Below are 15,674 nucleotides of genomic sequence, written 5' to 3' on the forward strand. Positions count from 1 at the left end.
ATCTGTCGAACACTCAACAGATGTTATGAAACTTTGTGAAAGCATTGATTCGAGTGAGACTTTTGTATTACGCAGTCTGTGGCGTCAGTCTCGTTTCTTTTTAGCCGGACCTCGTATACTTATTGTTTTATGTTATATATATTGTGTGATTGCAAAATACATGGTTTATATTTTGTATGATCACTAGGCTTGTTTTAAATAGTAAAAAAAAGTTGTGCTCATTGCTTACCACAGCTAATTTAAGTAATTTAGATCCCTAATGGTACTAATGGGTCACTATGACTCACTAAATTACTAATCTAGTGTTTTCATTTGCTTGTATTCTATAAATACCATTATATACTCAAGTGTAGGTCAAGATTTTTGCAATTGAATGTCACCTCAAAAACTCTGTTACTTTGCATGAGTTCTTACCGCTCTCGGTTACCGCTAATCTCTTTCGGTTTTATTTTTCCCACAACAGGAAGTTGGAGAGGCCATGTGCTAATTTCCATGCGTTAATGAGCGGAATTTTGTTACTTTATTCTTATGCACTTGATGTCAAAACAATCCGTTCTGTTGAATCATAATTGAATTACTTGGCTTTCGAATATCATGTCAGCAATTGCTGAAGTATCAAACATAATAATAGCAAAAAGTACCACACAAATTTCAACACCGGTTGATTACAAAAACCAACAAGCAAATACATCCTTTTTTGCATTGATTGAAAAGCATGTGCAGTGGCACCATGTGAAAACTATAGTTCGCATGTGATGGGTCGATATCATTAAAACCGCTTGAAAAGTGCAAGAGAATGATCAGCCATTGAATTTAAACAAAACTAAGTCAGCAAAATGTGTGATGAAGAATCTCCATGAGGTTTTATCACGGCAACAAGACAGGTAAAGTTACTCGTAATATGGGGGAGTCCAATCGAAAACTGATATAAGAAAAAGTCTGGTCGCAGATATCGAGTGCCAAGGAAGGTGATCTGGTGGGCCATGCGAAAGCTGAGTGTTGAAGAATGGCTAGTACGGATAGTACAATCAATGTACCTGAATGCTTGGAGCTATGTGCGTGTTGAGGATGGACACAGTAACACTTTCAAAGTAGGCGTAGGCCGTAGATGTGCATCATGGTTCTGTATTAAGCCCACTGCTCTTTATCATTGTCCTGGAGGCCCTGTCACTCGAACTTCACACAGGTTGCCCTTGGAAGCTGTTGTACGCTGATGACCTTCTCGACACCTCATTAGAGTCACTAGTTGACAGAACCGCCGCCTGGAAGAAGGGAATGGAAGCAAAGGGCCTAAGAGTAAGAGTGAATATGGGAAAAACCAAAATAATGATCTCTGGCATCAACCAGAACTCCCTAAGAAGATCAGGAAAGCACTCTTGCTCGGTAGTCGGTATGCTTAAGTGGAACTGGTAGAAACTCTATCTTTTGCACCAAGTGCTCCCACTGGGTCCACAAAAAGTGTAGTGGAATTAAAGGGTCACTGAGACCGGACCCACAATACTCATGCCCACGCTGCCAGGGCATAGCAAGACCAATAGATGACAGGCCGATAAGCGAGGTTGAGGTTGAAGGTGGCACACTTGACATGGTATTTGACTTTTGCTACCTTGGTGATACCATGTATTCTGGAGGGGGTGTGAGCAACTGAGCATGCCGTTATAAGGCAGCCTGGAAAAAGTTTAGGGAACTCCTCCCTATCCTCACAAGCAAGCAACTTCCTGCTGCAACCAGAGGTCAAGTTTACTCCAGTTGTGTGAGGAGTGTCATGCTCTATGGCTCTGAAACGTGGGCTACTTTAGCAAGCACCGTCAAGCGCCTACAACTTAACACATCAAGCGCCTGCAATGACTGAGCGATGGTAAGATGGACCTGCCTAGTCAAGCCTGAAGACAACATCCAGTTTGAGACTCTTCTATCAAAGCTCAAAATAAAAGACATCAGTGAAGCCCTGCAATTACGCAGACTGAGATGGCTTGGTCACGTTGAGCGCAGCTCAAGCTGGATCTCACAGGTCAGATGTGTCAACATCGCAGGTCGCAGCACAGCGGGGTCAAGGTAGACCAAAACTTTCTTGGGAAAAACTTGTAAAACATGACCTTGTAGCCCTGAACGTGCACTCTGCCAACCCAATAAATCGCGAGGTGTGGAGGGGAAGACTTCGTTCTCGACAGACAGGCCACACCCTTGACATGAGGATTAATTCATGGCCTGTATAATCAAAATTGGTTGATGATGATAATGCTGCTTTGCCATTCTTAATATTCATTTACAGTGTTCAATTTTTGTGTCAAAAACGTCACATACCGTAATTTAAAAATGGTTTTTGTTAAACGTTTCTGTTTACAAGTTACTAATAATGAAACTTAACTTAATAATTAAACTTAAGGAACTTAATAAAATGGGGGAAAGCCAAAACAAAGTATTCAGACTCATAAAGCAAATGAAAAAGGATGGGAAAGATATTGTAGGGGGAAGATGTATAAGGAGTGGAGATGGAAAGTTGCATTTCAGCCCGGAAAGCAGAGGGGAAGTGTGGAAGGAACATATGGAAAATGTTATGAATAAGGAGAATGTATGGGATCATATGACAGAGGTTGATCTGGTGGAGGGTCCATTGGGAAAGGTTACTCGTGATGAAGTGGTGGAGGCAATGGGGCAAATGAAACTGCATAAAGCAGCCGGTCCATCAGAAGTAAGCGTAGAGATGATAAAAGTAAGTGGAGAGTTGGGAATTGAAGTAATGCTACAACTTAGCCAAAGGGTATTAGATGGAGAGGGAATGCCGGAGGAGTGGAAGCATAGTACTGTTGTTCCACTGTTCAAGAGAAAAGGGGATGTGAGAAGTTGCAGTGCATATAGAGGTGTAAAACTACTAGAGCATGGAATGAAAATTGTGGAGCGAATACTAGAAAAGAGTTTGAGAACATTGGTGAAATTAAATGATATGCAGTTTGGATTTATGCCAGGATAAGGTACAGTGGATGCTCTGTTTATATTGAGAAAAATGCAGGAGGAATACCGAGAGAAGCAGAGAAAACTATATATGTGTTTCGTCGACTTAGAAAAGGCATTTGACAGAGTACCAAGGAAAGTGATGAAGTGGGCAATGAGGAAAAGAGGTATACCGGAGGTATTAGTGAGAGCTGTGATGTCTATGTATGAGGATGCAAGAACAAAAGTGAGAGTTGGATCAAATTATTCAAACGAGTTTTTTGTGAAGGTTGGTGTACACCAAGGATCAGTTTTGTCACCTCTGATATTTGCTATTGTGGTTGACGTTGTAACTGAAGGAGTGAGGAAGGGCTTATTGGGTGAAATTTTGTATGCAGACGACCTGGTCTTGACAAGTAATAGTATGGAGGGACTGGAGAGAAAGTTTGAGAAATGGAAAGAAGCATTTGAAACCAAGGGTATGAAGGTGAATCTTGAAAAAACAAAAGTGATGGTGAGTGGAGCAGAAGGAACAGTTGTTGAGAACAAAGTAGATCCCTGTGGAATATGTGGCAAGAGAGTGATGAGAAATTCAATGCAATGCAAGGAATGTGGAAAGTGGGTACATGCAAGATGTGCTAATGTCAAGAGAGCCGTAACAAGATTGGCGAAGTGTTTTGTTTGTGGGAAATGCAGTAAAGGAAGGAATAAAGTGGAAGGCCATGATGATGAGTTCTGCCATGGCATCGAAACAGTGACAGACTTCTGTTATCTGGGTGATCGGATAAATGGAAGTGGTGGATGTGAAGCAGCGGTGACAACAAGGGCAAGATTGGGCTGGGCAAAGTTCAGGGAATGTGGGGAAATGTTGCATGGCAGAAAATTTTCACTAAGGATGAAAGGAAAAGTATATCGGAGCTGTGTGCGGCCTCTGCTATATGGTATATGGATGCTATATGGTAGCGAGACATGGGTATTGAGAGAGAGTGAACTGGCAATCCCGAGAAGAACGGAAAGGTCAATGGTGAGAGCAATGTGTGGGGTGAAAACGAGAAGGGAAAAAAGGACTGAAGAATTGTTGGATATGCTAGAGATGAAAGAGACCATAGACCAACTGGCAAGGGCAAATGGAGTAAGGAGGGAGGAAGGAAGTTTTCTTAGAAAGGCACTAGATCTAAAGGTGGATGGGAAGAGGAAACGCGGTCGTCCAAGAAACAACAAGTGAAGGATGAATTTAAAACAGTCGGACTGAAGGAGGAAGATGCAAGGGACAGGGTGAAATGGAGAAAAGGAATTAAAACAATTGCTGCGCGGAAACAATCGGCCGCCCCCACTAGTGGGGAACAAACCGACGATGGATTATGATGATGATAATGCATCTAATAACAAAACAATCTGTTCTGTTAAATCCTTGGCCTACACAAATACATGGCCTAGACACCATGCACAGTTGCACAATGCACACGCTTTCAGAACTGAAGTCGATTGCAGATGAAAGTTTGGTTTTAGATTTGCTTAAAATGTTTTTCAAATGTTTTTATTCAATTGTTTCAGTGTTTTTTTGATCATGAGAAGCTTTAATATATGATAAAAAGATAAATTAGCATTTGATCAAGCAATGTATAAAACACTTTAGTTCAAACAATTAATAAAATTCTCTATGTAGATTCAATAGTTTCATTGACGGGTGTTATTCTATCAATCATCAATTTGCTAAGATTTAGGGTGCAAAATGTAAAAAAAAGCACTTAACACTTGAAGAAACTATTTATGAAAATGAAGTAGGTCTATTCTTTCATCTGTAATCGACTTTGCAGCCTTCAGCTCTGAAATCTTGTCTTGTGCATGATGTCTAGGCTGTATATATTTTCGTAGCCCATGGTTGAATCATAATTGGTTTCATAAGAAAAGGCCACCTTCCAAGTAAAGCGTGTCTTGCTTAGCTGAATTACTTTTTATTGCTGTTAATAGTGGTTGGCGACTATTCCAGTTCACATTTTACTGGTAGCCAACTGTAATGTTGTTTTATGCTTGTCATTCATCGGCTGTTATCGTATGTCGTTGAACATTGGAAGTTGAACAAACAATATTTGGTAACTCCACATTGGTTGGGGCAGCTTAAGTTGTTCTTCTTTGAAATTTCTTCACCGTATGTCAATGCCAATACATGGATGAACCACAAAACAGCAGTACCGGAAATCAGCTAGTTGCTTTGTATCCGAGAGAATAAAAATGGCGGCGATTTTCTATGAAAAGTATAAGTCGACCTATACTCAAGTGAAACAGAATTTCCACCTAATTCGTTTTTATCGCTATTTAAATAAGTTGGACTTTTTTTGAAGTTAAATATTTATATATTTAAGTTGATCAATGAGAAAGACATGAATATTTGCATAATATTGATTGATGTATTTTTTTTTATTTTATAAAAGTATAAAAATGTATGTTGCCAAAGCAATGTTGTTTAAATCCATGACAAAAGTTTGTCCCTAAACTTTTTATAAAATAAATTTCCTTAAATTTATCTGTGAGTATCCTTGAAGAGGACCACGCTGAATGGATAAAATTCAATTTATGATAAAGTTTTCACCACACAAGTGTGGCTTCATCTGTACGTAAAATGTATAGTTCTATATGAATAATGAATACGAAAAAAATGTACCGGTACTCATAAAGCCACATTTATGTGACAAAAGCTTTGCAATCACTTTAATTTTATCAATTTAGTGTGATGCTGCATTGAAAAATAATAGGTTTTAAACTTGAAAACTCGTAAGGATTTGAAACTAATTTAAAAAACTTACAAAATTTTCTAAAACAACCAACTTCGAACTTGCCAATCTTATGCTTGAAATAGGATTTAAGTTGACCAAGCTTACCGCCCTGATGAGATGTAACATATCCCTGTTACGGTGCTGCTGATGTTTAACATAGCATATACTAGGCTAAGCGACATAAAGAATAAGCAAGAAATTGTAACTTATAAAACTTCCTTAAGTAAACTAATTTTTATTTCAGAAAACGTACAAGTTCCTGCATATAACAATTGCTCAGTTAGTCAATTTGCTTGTAAAAATGGCTCAAAGCCATGTGTTCCTTTGAATTGGAGATGTGATAATGACATTGATTGTGAAGATGGTAGTGATGAAAAATACTGTGGTAAGTGCTGTAAGACTCTTGTATTTTATCAGAGCTGTAATTTTTATGTCCATTCTGATAGCTTGGATCATTAAGTAGGCTACTCAACTTTGTACTGTACCAGGTGAAACTGCAAGGTCAAGCAGCGCTTGTTCAGCTCTTTGGATGAGCGGTTAGTCAACACATTTAAGGACAGCTCTTTAGTCTCCATTCAGTGGCACTGAATATATGAAATAATTCAAAAACAACAACACTTCAACTACAAGCAAAAACTTAACTCAGTCAATCTCGATAACCAAACCTGCATCAGGGGTTCAAAGCCTTACCCACAACTATGAGAAACTGCCAGGCCTTAAACTCTCAAAGAAGCTTAGGTGGTCTAAGGATAAAGACTACCACAATCAATCAATGTCACAGTTTATCAATCAATTTATCCAGTTCAGTAGGCTAATGCACTCAACAAACTGCCAACGCTTGGTCCTAATTGATTTAGCACAAGCAACTACCAGTTTTGTCAATTTATACTTTGGGTGAATAACTGAATATGATGATTTGTGGAAATAAGTCTTGATGTTGAACATTCCGTGACTAAAAAAAATGTGTTAATGACTCAAACCTTGAGTTGTGAGTACAAGTAAATAAAAATTGAAAATCATTGATATTGTTCCTATAGAGACTAATTTTGATATCTGAAGATTTGATATACCTGTCTTATATATAAACAATAAATACTATTAATATTATATTAATACTGCAAAAATTGCTCAATGCAAAGCAAAAAGCAATACTGTATGTTCTTTCTATTTTTAAAGTAAGTTAGGATCATCGTTTTAATTTGGTTTTGTCCCCACTAGTGGAAGTGGCCAATTTTCTCTTCACAGCGATTCTGTTTGCCAAACTGTCCATGTTGTTCTGCCTATTGCAACATAACTTTGCCCAACCCAATATTTTCCTTCTTGTCACAGCTGCTTCACATCCACCCCTTTTATCTCCTTACCCAGATAGTAGACGTCTGTCACTGTTTAAAATACCGTAGTTTATTTTGTTTTGCAGTAGATTGACACTTTGCATGAAGGTTGTTTTGTTTCAATGAAGGAAGTAGTTGATTGTTGAATTACTTCCTTTTGCATGTCGTTGTCAAAAGATTAAATAGAAGTTTTTTTATTTAGTTAACTGTGAAAAAATCAATTTTGTATGTGTTTTTATTAATTATATCTTTCTATTCAAAATTTGTTATTAGAGTCAAGGTAAAACTGAAGCTGTTAAACTGATGCTGCTTTTATGATTGTTAAAGCACCTAATTTCATGAATCGATTTTCTGCAGGTGAAGTAAATGAACGATGTTCATATATTGGAGTCTCGTGTTCAAGCAATTCAAACTTATGTGTGACCTTTGATCAATTATGCGATGGGAAACGTGATTTCCCTGATGACTGTAAGACAGACGAAGGTTCGCATTGTGCAGGTGCTGGTTCTTATAAGTTATGTGGCAAGAGTATTTTATCCTAATTTCAAGTATTATATCATACAAATGCTGGTTGATCGCATCTACACACATTAAAATTCTACAGGAACTTTCATAACATAGAATGATAGTTCACAGTGCTCACAGTGTTAGCCTTAGTGGTTGTGCCAAAATGGTTCAACAACAAAGTGAGAACATGATGCGTCAAAATTACCTCACCACACCGCTGCCCCCTGGTTGCTACTTTCTATCTATTGCTCATAACAATGCTGATTTACCTTTTTCATGTAGAAGTCGAGACACCTGGCTTATTCAATTCTCCCTGTGTAACCAAAAGCTGCTCGTATAGATGCACTATTTTACCAAATGGTGTTCCCACATGCTACTGTCGCGATGGCTTTACAATTGATCCGACAGACAACGTAACCTGTGTTGGTGAGTCCGCATGCTTGCTTTGAATTTCAGATAGCTGTAAGTTACAAAATGCAACATTAGAAAAATTTTGATCTTTAGGTTTGTAATATACGCAATGTAATATAGATATTTCTCAATAAACTACTCAATAAAAAAGTGTTTTGTTTACATTTTATTTCACATTTTGCACCAATTGATAAAACCAGTAGCCAGTAGCCACGTCTTATCCAATAAAAGGTTCAACAAAAGTTTTTATTTGAATTTGAAAAGTGTTTTGTTTACATTTTATTTCACATTTTGCACCAATTGATAAAACCAGTAGCCACGTCTTATCCAGTAAAAGGTTCAACAAAAGTTTTTATTTGAATTTGACTTTTCCAGCTGTTGACGTTTGTTCGGCATGGTCACCGTGCGAGCAAAAGTGTAGGAGTGTGAATCTTGGTTGGCGTTATCAATGCTGTTGCGGAAATGGCTTTCATGCAAACCCAGATAACTTGGACAGTTGCATAATGGGGAAAACTGATGAAGAACCCTATCTTTTAGTTACCAACAACAATCATGTCATTGAGGTAGGGTGATGGTGACGTAATCGATTGCTGTGTGCACTGTGCAGGGCTGCGATTTTTGCCTTTTTCAGATCACACTGCCGCTCGACACGCGCTGTCACTATTCGACAAACAATGTGTCTTAAGGAAAAAAGGAAAAACACTGAAAGAGGACGTCAAGTCAGGTCGAGGAACAATCGGGTAGATGGGAGCAATGCCGCTCGACACGCGCTGTCACTATTCGACAAATAATGTGTCTTAAGGAAAACAAAATAAAATAAAAGAGGAAAAAACTGAGAGAGGATGTGAAGTCAAGTCGAGGAACAATCGGGTAGATGGGTGCATCACGTGATGCAATCATAAGAGTGCCAACTTACATAAATTTTTTTGTGCCAGGTACTTCAAGGCAAGGCCTAAAAGCGCCGCTTTGCGCGAGAAATTCCCAAGGCGTCCGCGCCGCCATTTTAAACACTGTGGGAAAATGCTTTGATCGAAGTTCTAAACGTCTGGCATCAAACACTTCGTTACACACGTTTCGTGCTATTCGACAAAACGGGTTTCTCTCATAGATGAAATAACGTAGGATACTTTTAGTTGTAACGTCTATGCCAGTCTGTATTTTGCCATATGAGCCAATTAACAATATTGCACTGTTAAAATGACTCTGTTGGATACTTGTTACGAAAGTTTTTCACGTCTAGAAAACAGCCTAGTTTCCGACCGAACACTTTCAACAGCACCAACATGTGCAAAGGATATTGAACATCGCATTAAAGTAGTACATTGCGCTTATGGAAGACTTAAAAACCGTGTTTTCAACAACCATGCTATATCTAATATCTATCCGCACAAAAATTATGGTCTTCCAGGCAGTCGTTCTATCCACCCTTCTCTATGCTTGTGAAACCTGGACATTATACCGCCATGACGTCAAACGTCTTGAAAATTTCCAGCAGATAAAACTGAGGCAAATGCTAGGCACTCGTTGGGAAGATTGTCTCACCAACGATGCAATCCTTGATCGCGCTAGGTTGCCCGGTTTAGAAACCACCCTATTGCAACACAGCCTTTGCTGGACAGGACGTATCATGCGAATGGACCCAACGAGGTTTCCGCAAATAATGCTTTATGGTGAACTAGAGACAGGGAAAAGACCCCCGAAACACCAAAAATGAGATACAAAGATCAGCTGAAAGTCTCCCTCAGCGATGTAAACATTGACCTGGATTCATGGGAACAACTTGCTAGTGACAGATCACTCTGGAGAAAAAAGAACTAGGGAAGGCACGGAAATTTGTTAAAAAAAAAAAACAGGATTGCCTACAAAAAGCCCTAGAAACACGAAACACTAGAAAAGAAAAACTGAAACTACAACGTCCCCCACCCTCCATACAATGTGACTTTTGCCCAAAGTCAAATTCGATTTGAAGACGAAAGATGAAACCAATGCTCGGACATGAGCTGGAGCCGACGATGATAGCCTAAGGGCATTTTTGTTTTGCAATCCTCAGTTTTGCGTTTACAACAGTTCTCTTCCTGGAGCAAAACAAATGATACACATGTCCGGTAGGTGCACAACCTAGCGCTTGATACTCCTTTGCAATCACTCATCCAGCGTACGATTAAAAACTTAAGTAAGTGACTCTGACGTACATCTACACAACTCGTGCGGTAATTCGCGGCCAAACGCATTATCTGACTCTGGTGACGTCACACAGACGAAATCGATTAATAGTATACTGCTTAAACGTATCCATCGTTTATTTGAATCAAAACCTGAAGTCCCAAATCAAATCGAATCTAATGTTAAGTGAAAACATCGGTTAAGCGTATACCGCTAAAAAGAATAAGTCGGATAAAAGCATCAGGATTTGCTTCTCGTTTGCATACTTCATTCATTTAGGGAGCGTTCAAATATTACATAACGCTGTTTTTCCGAATTTTTAGGGTCTGCTACTATTCGGTGAGTCCGATTTTGAGAGTCCGATTCGGAGAGCTCCCTATTCGGAGACAGCCTTTTTCGGAGAGTTCCCTATTCGGAGATTTTTTGAAAGTTTTTTTGAAAATTATCGGGAACCGTAGCCTAATTATCATTGCCGCTTTTACATCGTTTTAACGTCGCTAAACGTTCAAATCGTGCAGAAAAAAAAAATAGAAATAAAATGTTTGAACAATTAAATGAAAATTCGTTATGTCAGTTCAGTTGAATTGTTTTTATTTGTGACCATCATATCAAAAACAATACACGTCAACATAGCAAAGGTAGAAGCGACAAAACGCGAACGTTAAAACGTGCTTGTGACCGAAGTAAGTGATTGAATTGAAAGAAATTTGGCACGGCCGCAACACCTTCAGAAAAATTTAAGATATGAAGGGAAAATAAAAAAAAAGAAGATGTTACAAAATAAATAAATCATGGATTACCGGTAGTTTGGATCAACAAATGTGTGGCCTACAGCTTGGATTGAAAGGAAACTATCGGGTACCGTAGCCTAGTTATCCCGACCCGCAAAAATTTGTTCCAAGAACCCAGTTAGTCTAACAGTTCATTTTTACATTGTAGTAACAGATAACCAAATGTGTGGCCTATCGTTTTAACGTCGCTAAACGTTGAAATCGTGTAGAAAAGAAAACTTTTGCTGACTAGAATACGTTGAAACTGGGAAACATTCACAGAAGCCCTTCGATTTGTTCCAAGAACCCAGTTAGCCTAACAGTTTATTTTTACATTGTAGTAAAAGAATGAAAAGGCTAACCAAATGTGTGGCCTATCGTTTTAACGTCGCTTAACGTTGAAATACCGTAGCCTAGTTATCCCGACCAGCAGAAATTGCCGTTTCTACATCGTTTTAACGTCGCTAAACGTTGAAATCGTGTAGAAAAGAGAACTTTTGCTGACTAGGATATTCCACAATATCGTTTCTTTTATAGTTGAAATTATCGATTATCGAAGCTTTAGATGAGTGGGGTTTAGACCTAACCACTGAGATCTTAAATCATATTTATGACACCGGAAACATCCCTAGTGATATGGTACGTTCTATATTCATAACTTTACCAAAGAAAACCGGAGCAACAGAATGCTCGCTCCACAGAACAATTAGCCTTGTGAATCACTTAACAAACATCTTACTCCGAATTGATGATGAGATTGAGACCAAAACTACAATCGGAAATTTCAACAGCACAGTTTTTATTTGTTCCAGACAAAGGGACCACAAAAAGGAATTTTTACATTAAAAATGATAACAGAGAGATGTGTCCGATCTCCAGATCTTTTCAACGCTAACAGTGGGATGGTTTTGAGGGACATCGAACATATGAATGGAGTAAAGGTTGGGGGACAAAATGTTTCAAACTTGAGATACGCTGATGAATGATGATACAGTCTTGATAGCAGAATCTTCAAACGATCTACAGGACTTATAAAATTGTGCTGTCAATAACAGTACACCAATGGGTTTAGAGTTAACTTCAAGAACAGAATGTATGACCGTATCAAAAAAGAAAACTTATCCAAACTGCAACCTTACACTCAATGGTGTTGCAGTGAAACAAGTTGATAAATGGAAATATCTTGGGTACACTATAACTTTCGATGGCAAAAGTGACACTAAAATTAAAAAGAGAATCGCTATAGCAAAGGATACTTTCAGTAAAATGAGCACAGTCTTCAGGAATCGCAACATGACAACAAAGACCAAAATTAAACTTTTGAAAGCATATGTAGAATCAATTCTAACCTACGGATGTGAATGCTGGACAATAAGTAACGATATGATAATAAGAACAGTTAGAAGGCGTCAGATGCAATTTGTAGGTGATATTCGCAGACATGGAGATCCAGTAAAAGTCATTAAAGTCATATTTTTTTTGGTAATGCAGAAAGTTGTCAAACCGATAACAGTGAAACAACGACGTTTCTACGGGGTCTATTTAGGAAGTTATAAAGTCATAAAAAGTTATATTTTCTGTTTTAGATCATAAAATATGACTTCATTTTTACTTTAAAATGCAAAGATTGAGCCCGAGTAACTTTGTAAATGCAGTTCAAACAGCTCCTGTAGACATTGAAATTTGATGATTTGTCAATAAGAGAGGCAATGAAAGTTCTCATGCTGAGTCTCACGAAGCATTGGAAGCAACATTTTCATTACTTTCTGTAGCCTAGTAATGGCGCTTGCTGTTTGATGTTAATTTGCATTGTGACATCATCTTGACACATTATTTTGCAACACACAATCCAGTCTCATAAACGCTTGCAGTAGGCCACTACGTCGCTAATAAGCTGAACCATCGTAACTCCAAAAATGCAGTTTTGAGAAAATTGAATTTTAAAGTTTACGCTGTGTTTGCTGTGCATTGTTTGATGTTTCTAAAAGTTCTCTAACGGAAAAACATAAAAACTAAACATTGTTTTTCATGGAGTTTTGTTGTTGAAATAAAGATAATTCTTTTTTGCAAAAATTGAACGTTAGAAAAATGAATATGGACATACGATAGTTTAACAATAAAAAATTGTCGAAATGTAGTTACAATAATACAGCAAAATTGTTATGCGAAATAGAAAGAAATATATATAACTAATATTAAATGGATCCTCTATTGACTAATGAATCCTCATTTAATTGTTCAAACATTTTATTTCTATTTTTTTCTGCACGATTTGAAGGTTTAGCGACGTTTAAACGATGTAAAAGCGGCAATGATAATTAGGCTACGGTACCCACGAATTTTCATTTAATTGTTCAAACATTTTATCTATATTTTTTTCTGCACAATTTGAACGTTTAGCGACGTTAAAACGATGTAAAAGCGGCAATGATAATTAGGCTACGGTACCCGATAATTTTCAAAAAAAATTTCAAAAAATCTCCGAATAGGGAACTCTCCGAAAAAAGCTGTCTCCGAATAGAGAACTCTCCGAATCGGACTCTCCGAATCGGACTCACCGAAACTGGCCATTCCGGAATTTTTAACCCCCCTTCCCCATGTGACGCCAACGTAACGTTTTTGTCAACCCCCCCCTCCCCCACGTGACGCTTTTGCATTACAAAGCCCGTTTTGCCAGTTATATCAAAATTATGAGGTCGAAACACGTGCTGATAAAATATCTTGGTTTGTCTGCACCTAAAGCTTACGTTTGAGACATGAAATTTTAGCTATGTTCTTTTTTTGAAATTAAAACGTTATGTACCTACTGAAAACGTTTAGTAGCCTACAGCAAGCGGATGGAAAATTTGCATTGGTGTAGGCCTATGTGTGGTAATTGTGCCATCATGCGGACAATAATCGAAAGCAAATGTTGCCCGGAGAATGACTCTGTGTTAGCCAAAACCAAAAGTGTTTCAAAGTCTTGTTGTTTTCTAGCTTTGCTATTCGATCCAAACGCCCGATCGTACTTACACACCTGTACTACCTAGGTCGATCGAGTTTGTGGGTAGGCTACTGCATTGACAGTGGCTTTCACATATCTTGAAAAATCAAAGACAGAAGGAACAGCTTCAGGGATGAGCAGGTGTCTGGACTTGGTGCCTTGTAGCTCTGCCTGTAGATCACATTGGTAATCGTTGGCCAGAAAATGATTGCTGCACACACGGCAGTGCTTGTTTACAGGTGGGTCTTTGAGTTTCATCGCCGAGATCCATTTCTTCAGCTTGTCATTATTCAGAGGTAAACGATGAAAGGATACCCCTTTGACGATTCCCCGGTTAGTACAACCGGGAGCCATACAAGAAGCCACCATTTTAAGGGCGTAAAAACTCCCTTAGCACAAAATTGTTTGCTGTTTCGGTAGCCTACGCGATTTGTTCCTTGTGTTTGCACGCAAAACAGTAGACTTTGGATGCGGCGTTGCCAGCCAACACGTCATCAAAAATTTTGACCAATCAGAATCATTCAAATCAAAAAAGTTTTTTTAATTAATGGTAACACAAAAAATAAAAAAATTGTTGAAAAACGTTTTATTTCAGAAAGATCTACAAATACAAAAGCCATGTATTTTCGTTGCAGTGCACCTTTAAGTTTAAAGCATAAAGACCAAAAACAGTCTTTAATGAATTTATTAACAATTAACGTAATGTACTTCAACAGCCTGCTGCTGAAGTCAATGAGACATCTGTGGTCGATCAAAGTTGTCACTTTCATTGCAAAGCAAACATACGGTAGCCTACTGCTTTCTTGCCAACTTGTGTGAAAAAGCGCTTGAGCATATTTGTTAAATTCGCGACACTCCTTTTCAACTTTACGTTTCTTGGCAAAATCCATAGGAAAATATTTAGTGTAAATTCAAAATCTAATTCTAACTGAAAATAAAGAAACTAAAAACACAAAGAACTAAAGTTTAACCAACAATCACTATTATTTGTATACGTTCCCGGTTTAATTATTACACTAATCAGCCAAATTTCACTTTGATCTATTTTTTCCGGCTTGAGACTGAAGGAGATTCTTACAAGAGACAAAGAAAAAGAATGGAAGGCCCGTTTATGACAGAACATAACATGTTTGTCACTGGACTAAAAACCGAAAACAAATAATCAAAGAACTAAAAAATAACCATTAAAAAAATACTAAATACGGGAATTACAGTATCGTAGTTGATACTTGATAGAGATTTTGTTGGTGCTGTTGGATATGATTTCAGCTTAGTTTAGTATCCAAACGACGATACCAGCCAGCACGAATAAACTACCGTACCGTACTCATAAGCGTTACGTAACGTTTTGCTGGAACCCCCTCCCCCCCGATGTGAGGCTAACGTAACGCTTTTCATACCCCCCCTCCCCCTCGATAGCGTTACGTAATATTTGAACGGTCCCTTAATGGTATAATTGTACCCGTTAGCGAAAAGAGAATGTCTCTTTTTTGCTTCGCATAATTGTCTGCAATGTTCCAAGGCGAAAGCGATCAAAACAAAGACAAGAGTCTGTAATCTCACGCCATAATCTTATGTGCTAGACATCGCACTACAAAGAACCAATTTTCGCACAGCTGGGCTTCATTAAAACTAAAAAAAGCAGACAAAAGGAATAATCACACTAATCACACTTCCCAATAAAGAAGTTTAAATGCTTTTGATGTCATCCGTCGGCGACTGGACAAGGACAAATTATTTCGACTTGAGGGGGAAGTGTTGGAAAGCATGTCCAAAAGTTTAAACCAGAAAATTTTGAAGAATT

The 15,674-nt window shown here is 38.1% G+C and overlaps 1 protein-coding gene across 1 annotated transcript in view; it reads left to right on the forward strand.

Annotated features, from left to right (window-relative positions):
- LOC145773751 (prolow-density lipoprotein receptor-related protein 1-like) overlaps positions 1–15,674 on the forward strand; it is a 163,258-nt gene that overhangs the window by 2,585 nt on the left and 144,999 nt on the right. Inside the window, exons 2-6 of the mRNA XM_082584884.1 lie at positions 1,520–1,634; positions 5,950–6,090; positions 7,394–7,534; positions 7,826–7,969; positions 8,330–8,517. Coding sequence (XP_082441010.1) covers positions 1,520–1,634; positions 5,950–6,090; positions 7,394–7,534; positions 7,826–7,969; positions 8,330–8,517 — 729 coding nt within the window. The remainder of the gene's footprint in view (positions 1–1,519; positions 1,635–5,949; positions 6,091–7,393; positions 7,535–7,825; positions 7,970–8,329; positions 8,518–15,674) is intronic.

The sequence above is a fragment of the Aplidium turbinatum genome, chromosome 7 (genome assembly GCF_918807975.1).
Source record: "Aplidium turbinatum chromosome 7, kaAplTurb1.1, whole genome shotgun sequence".
Lineage (NCBI taxonomy): Eukaryota > Metazoa > Chordata > Ascidiacea > Aplousobranchia > Polyclinidae > Aplidium > Aplidium turbinatum.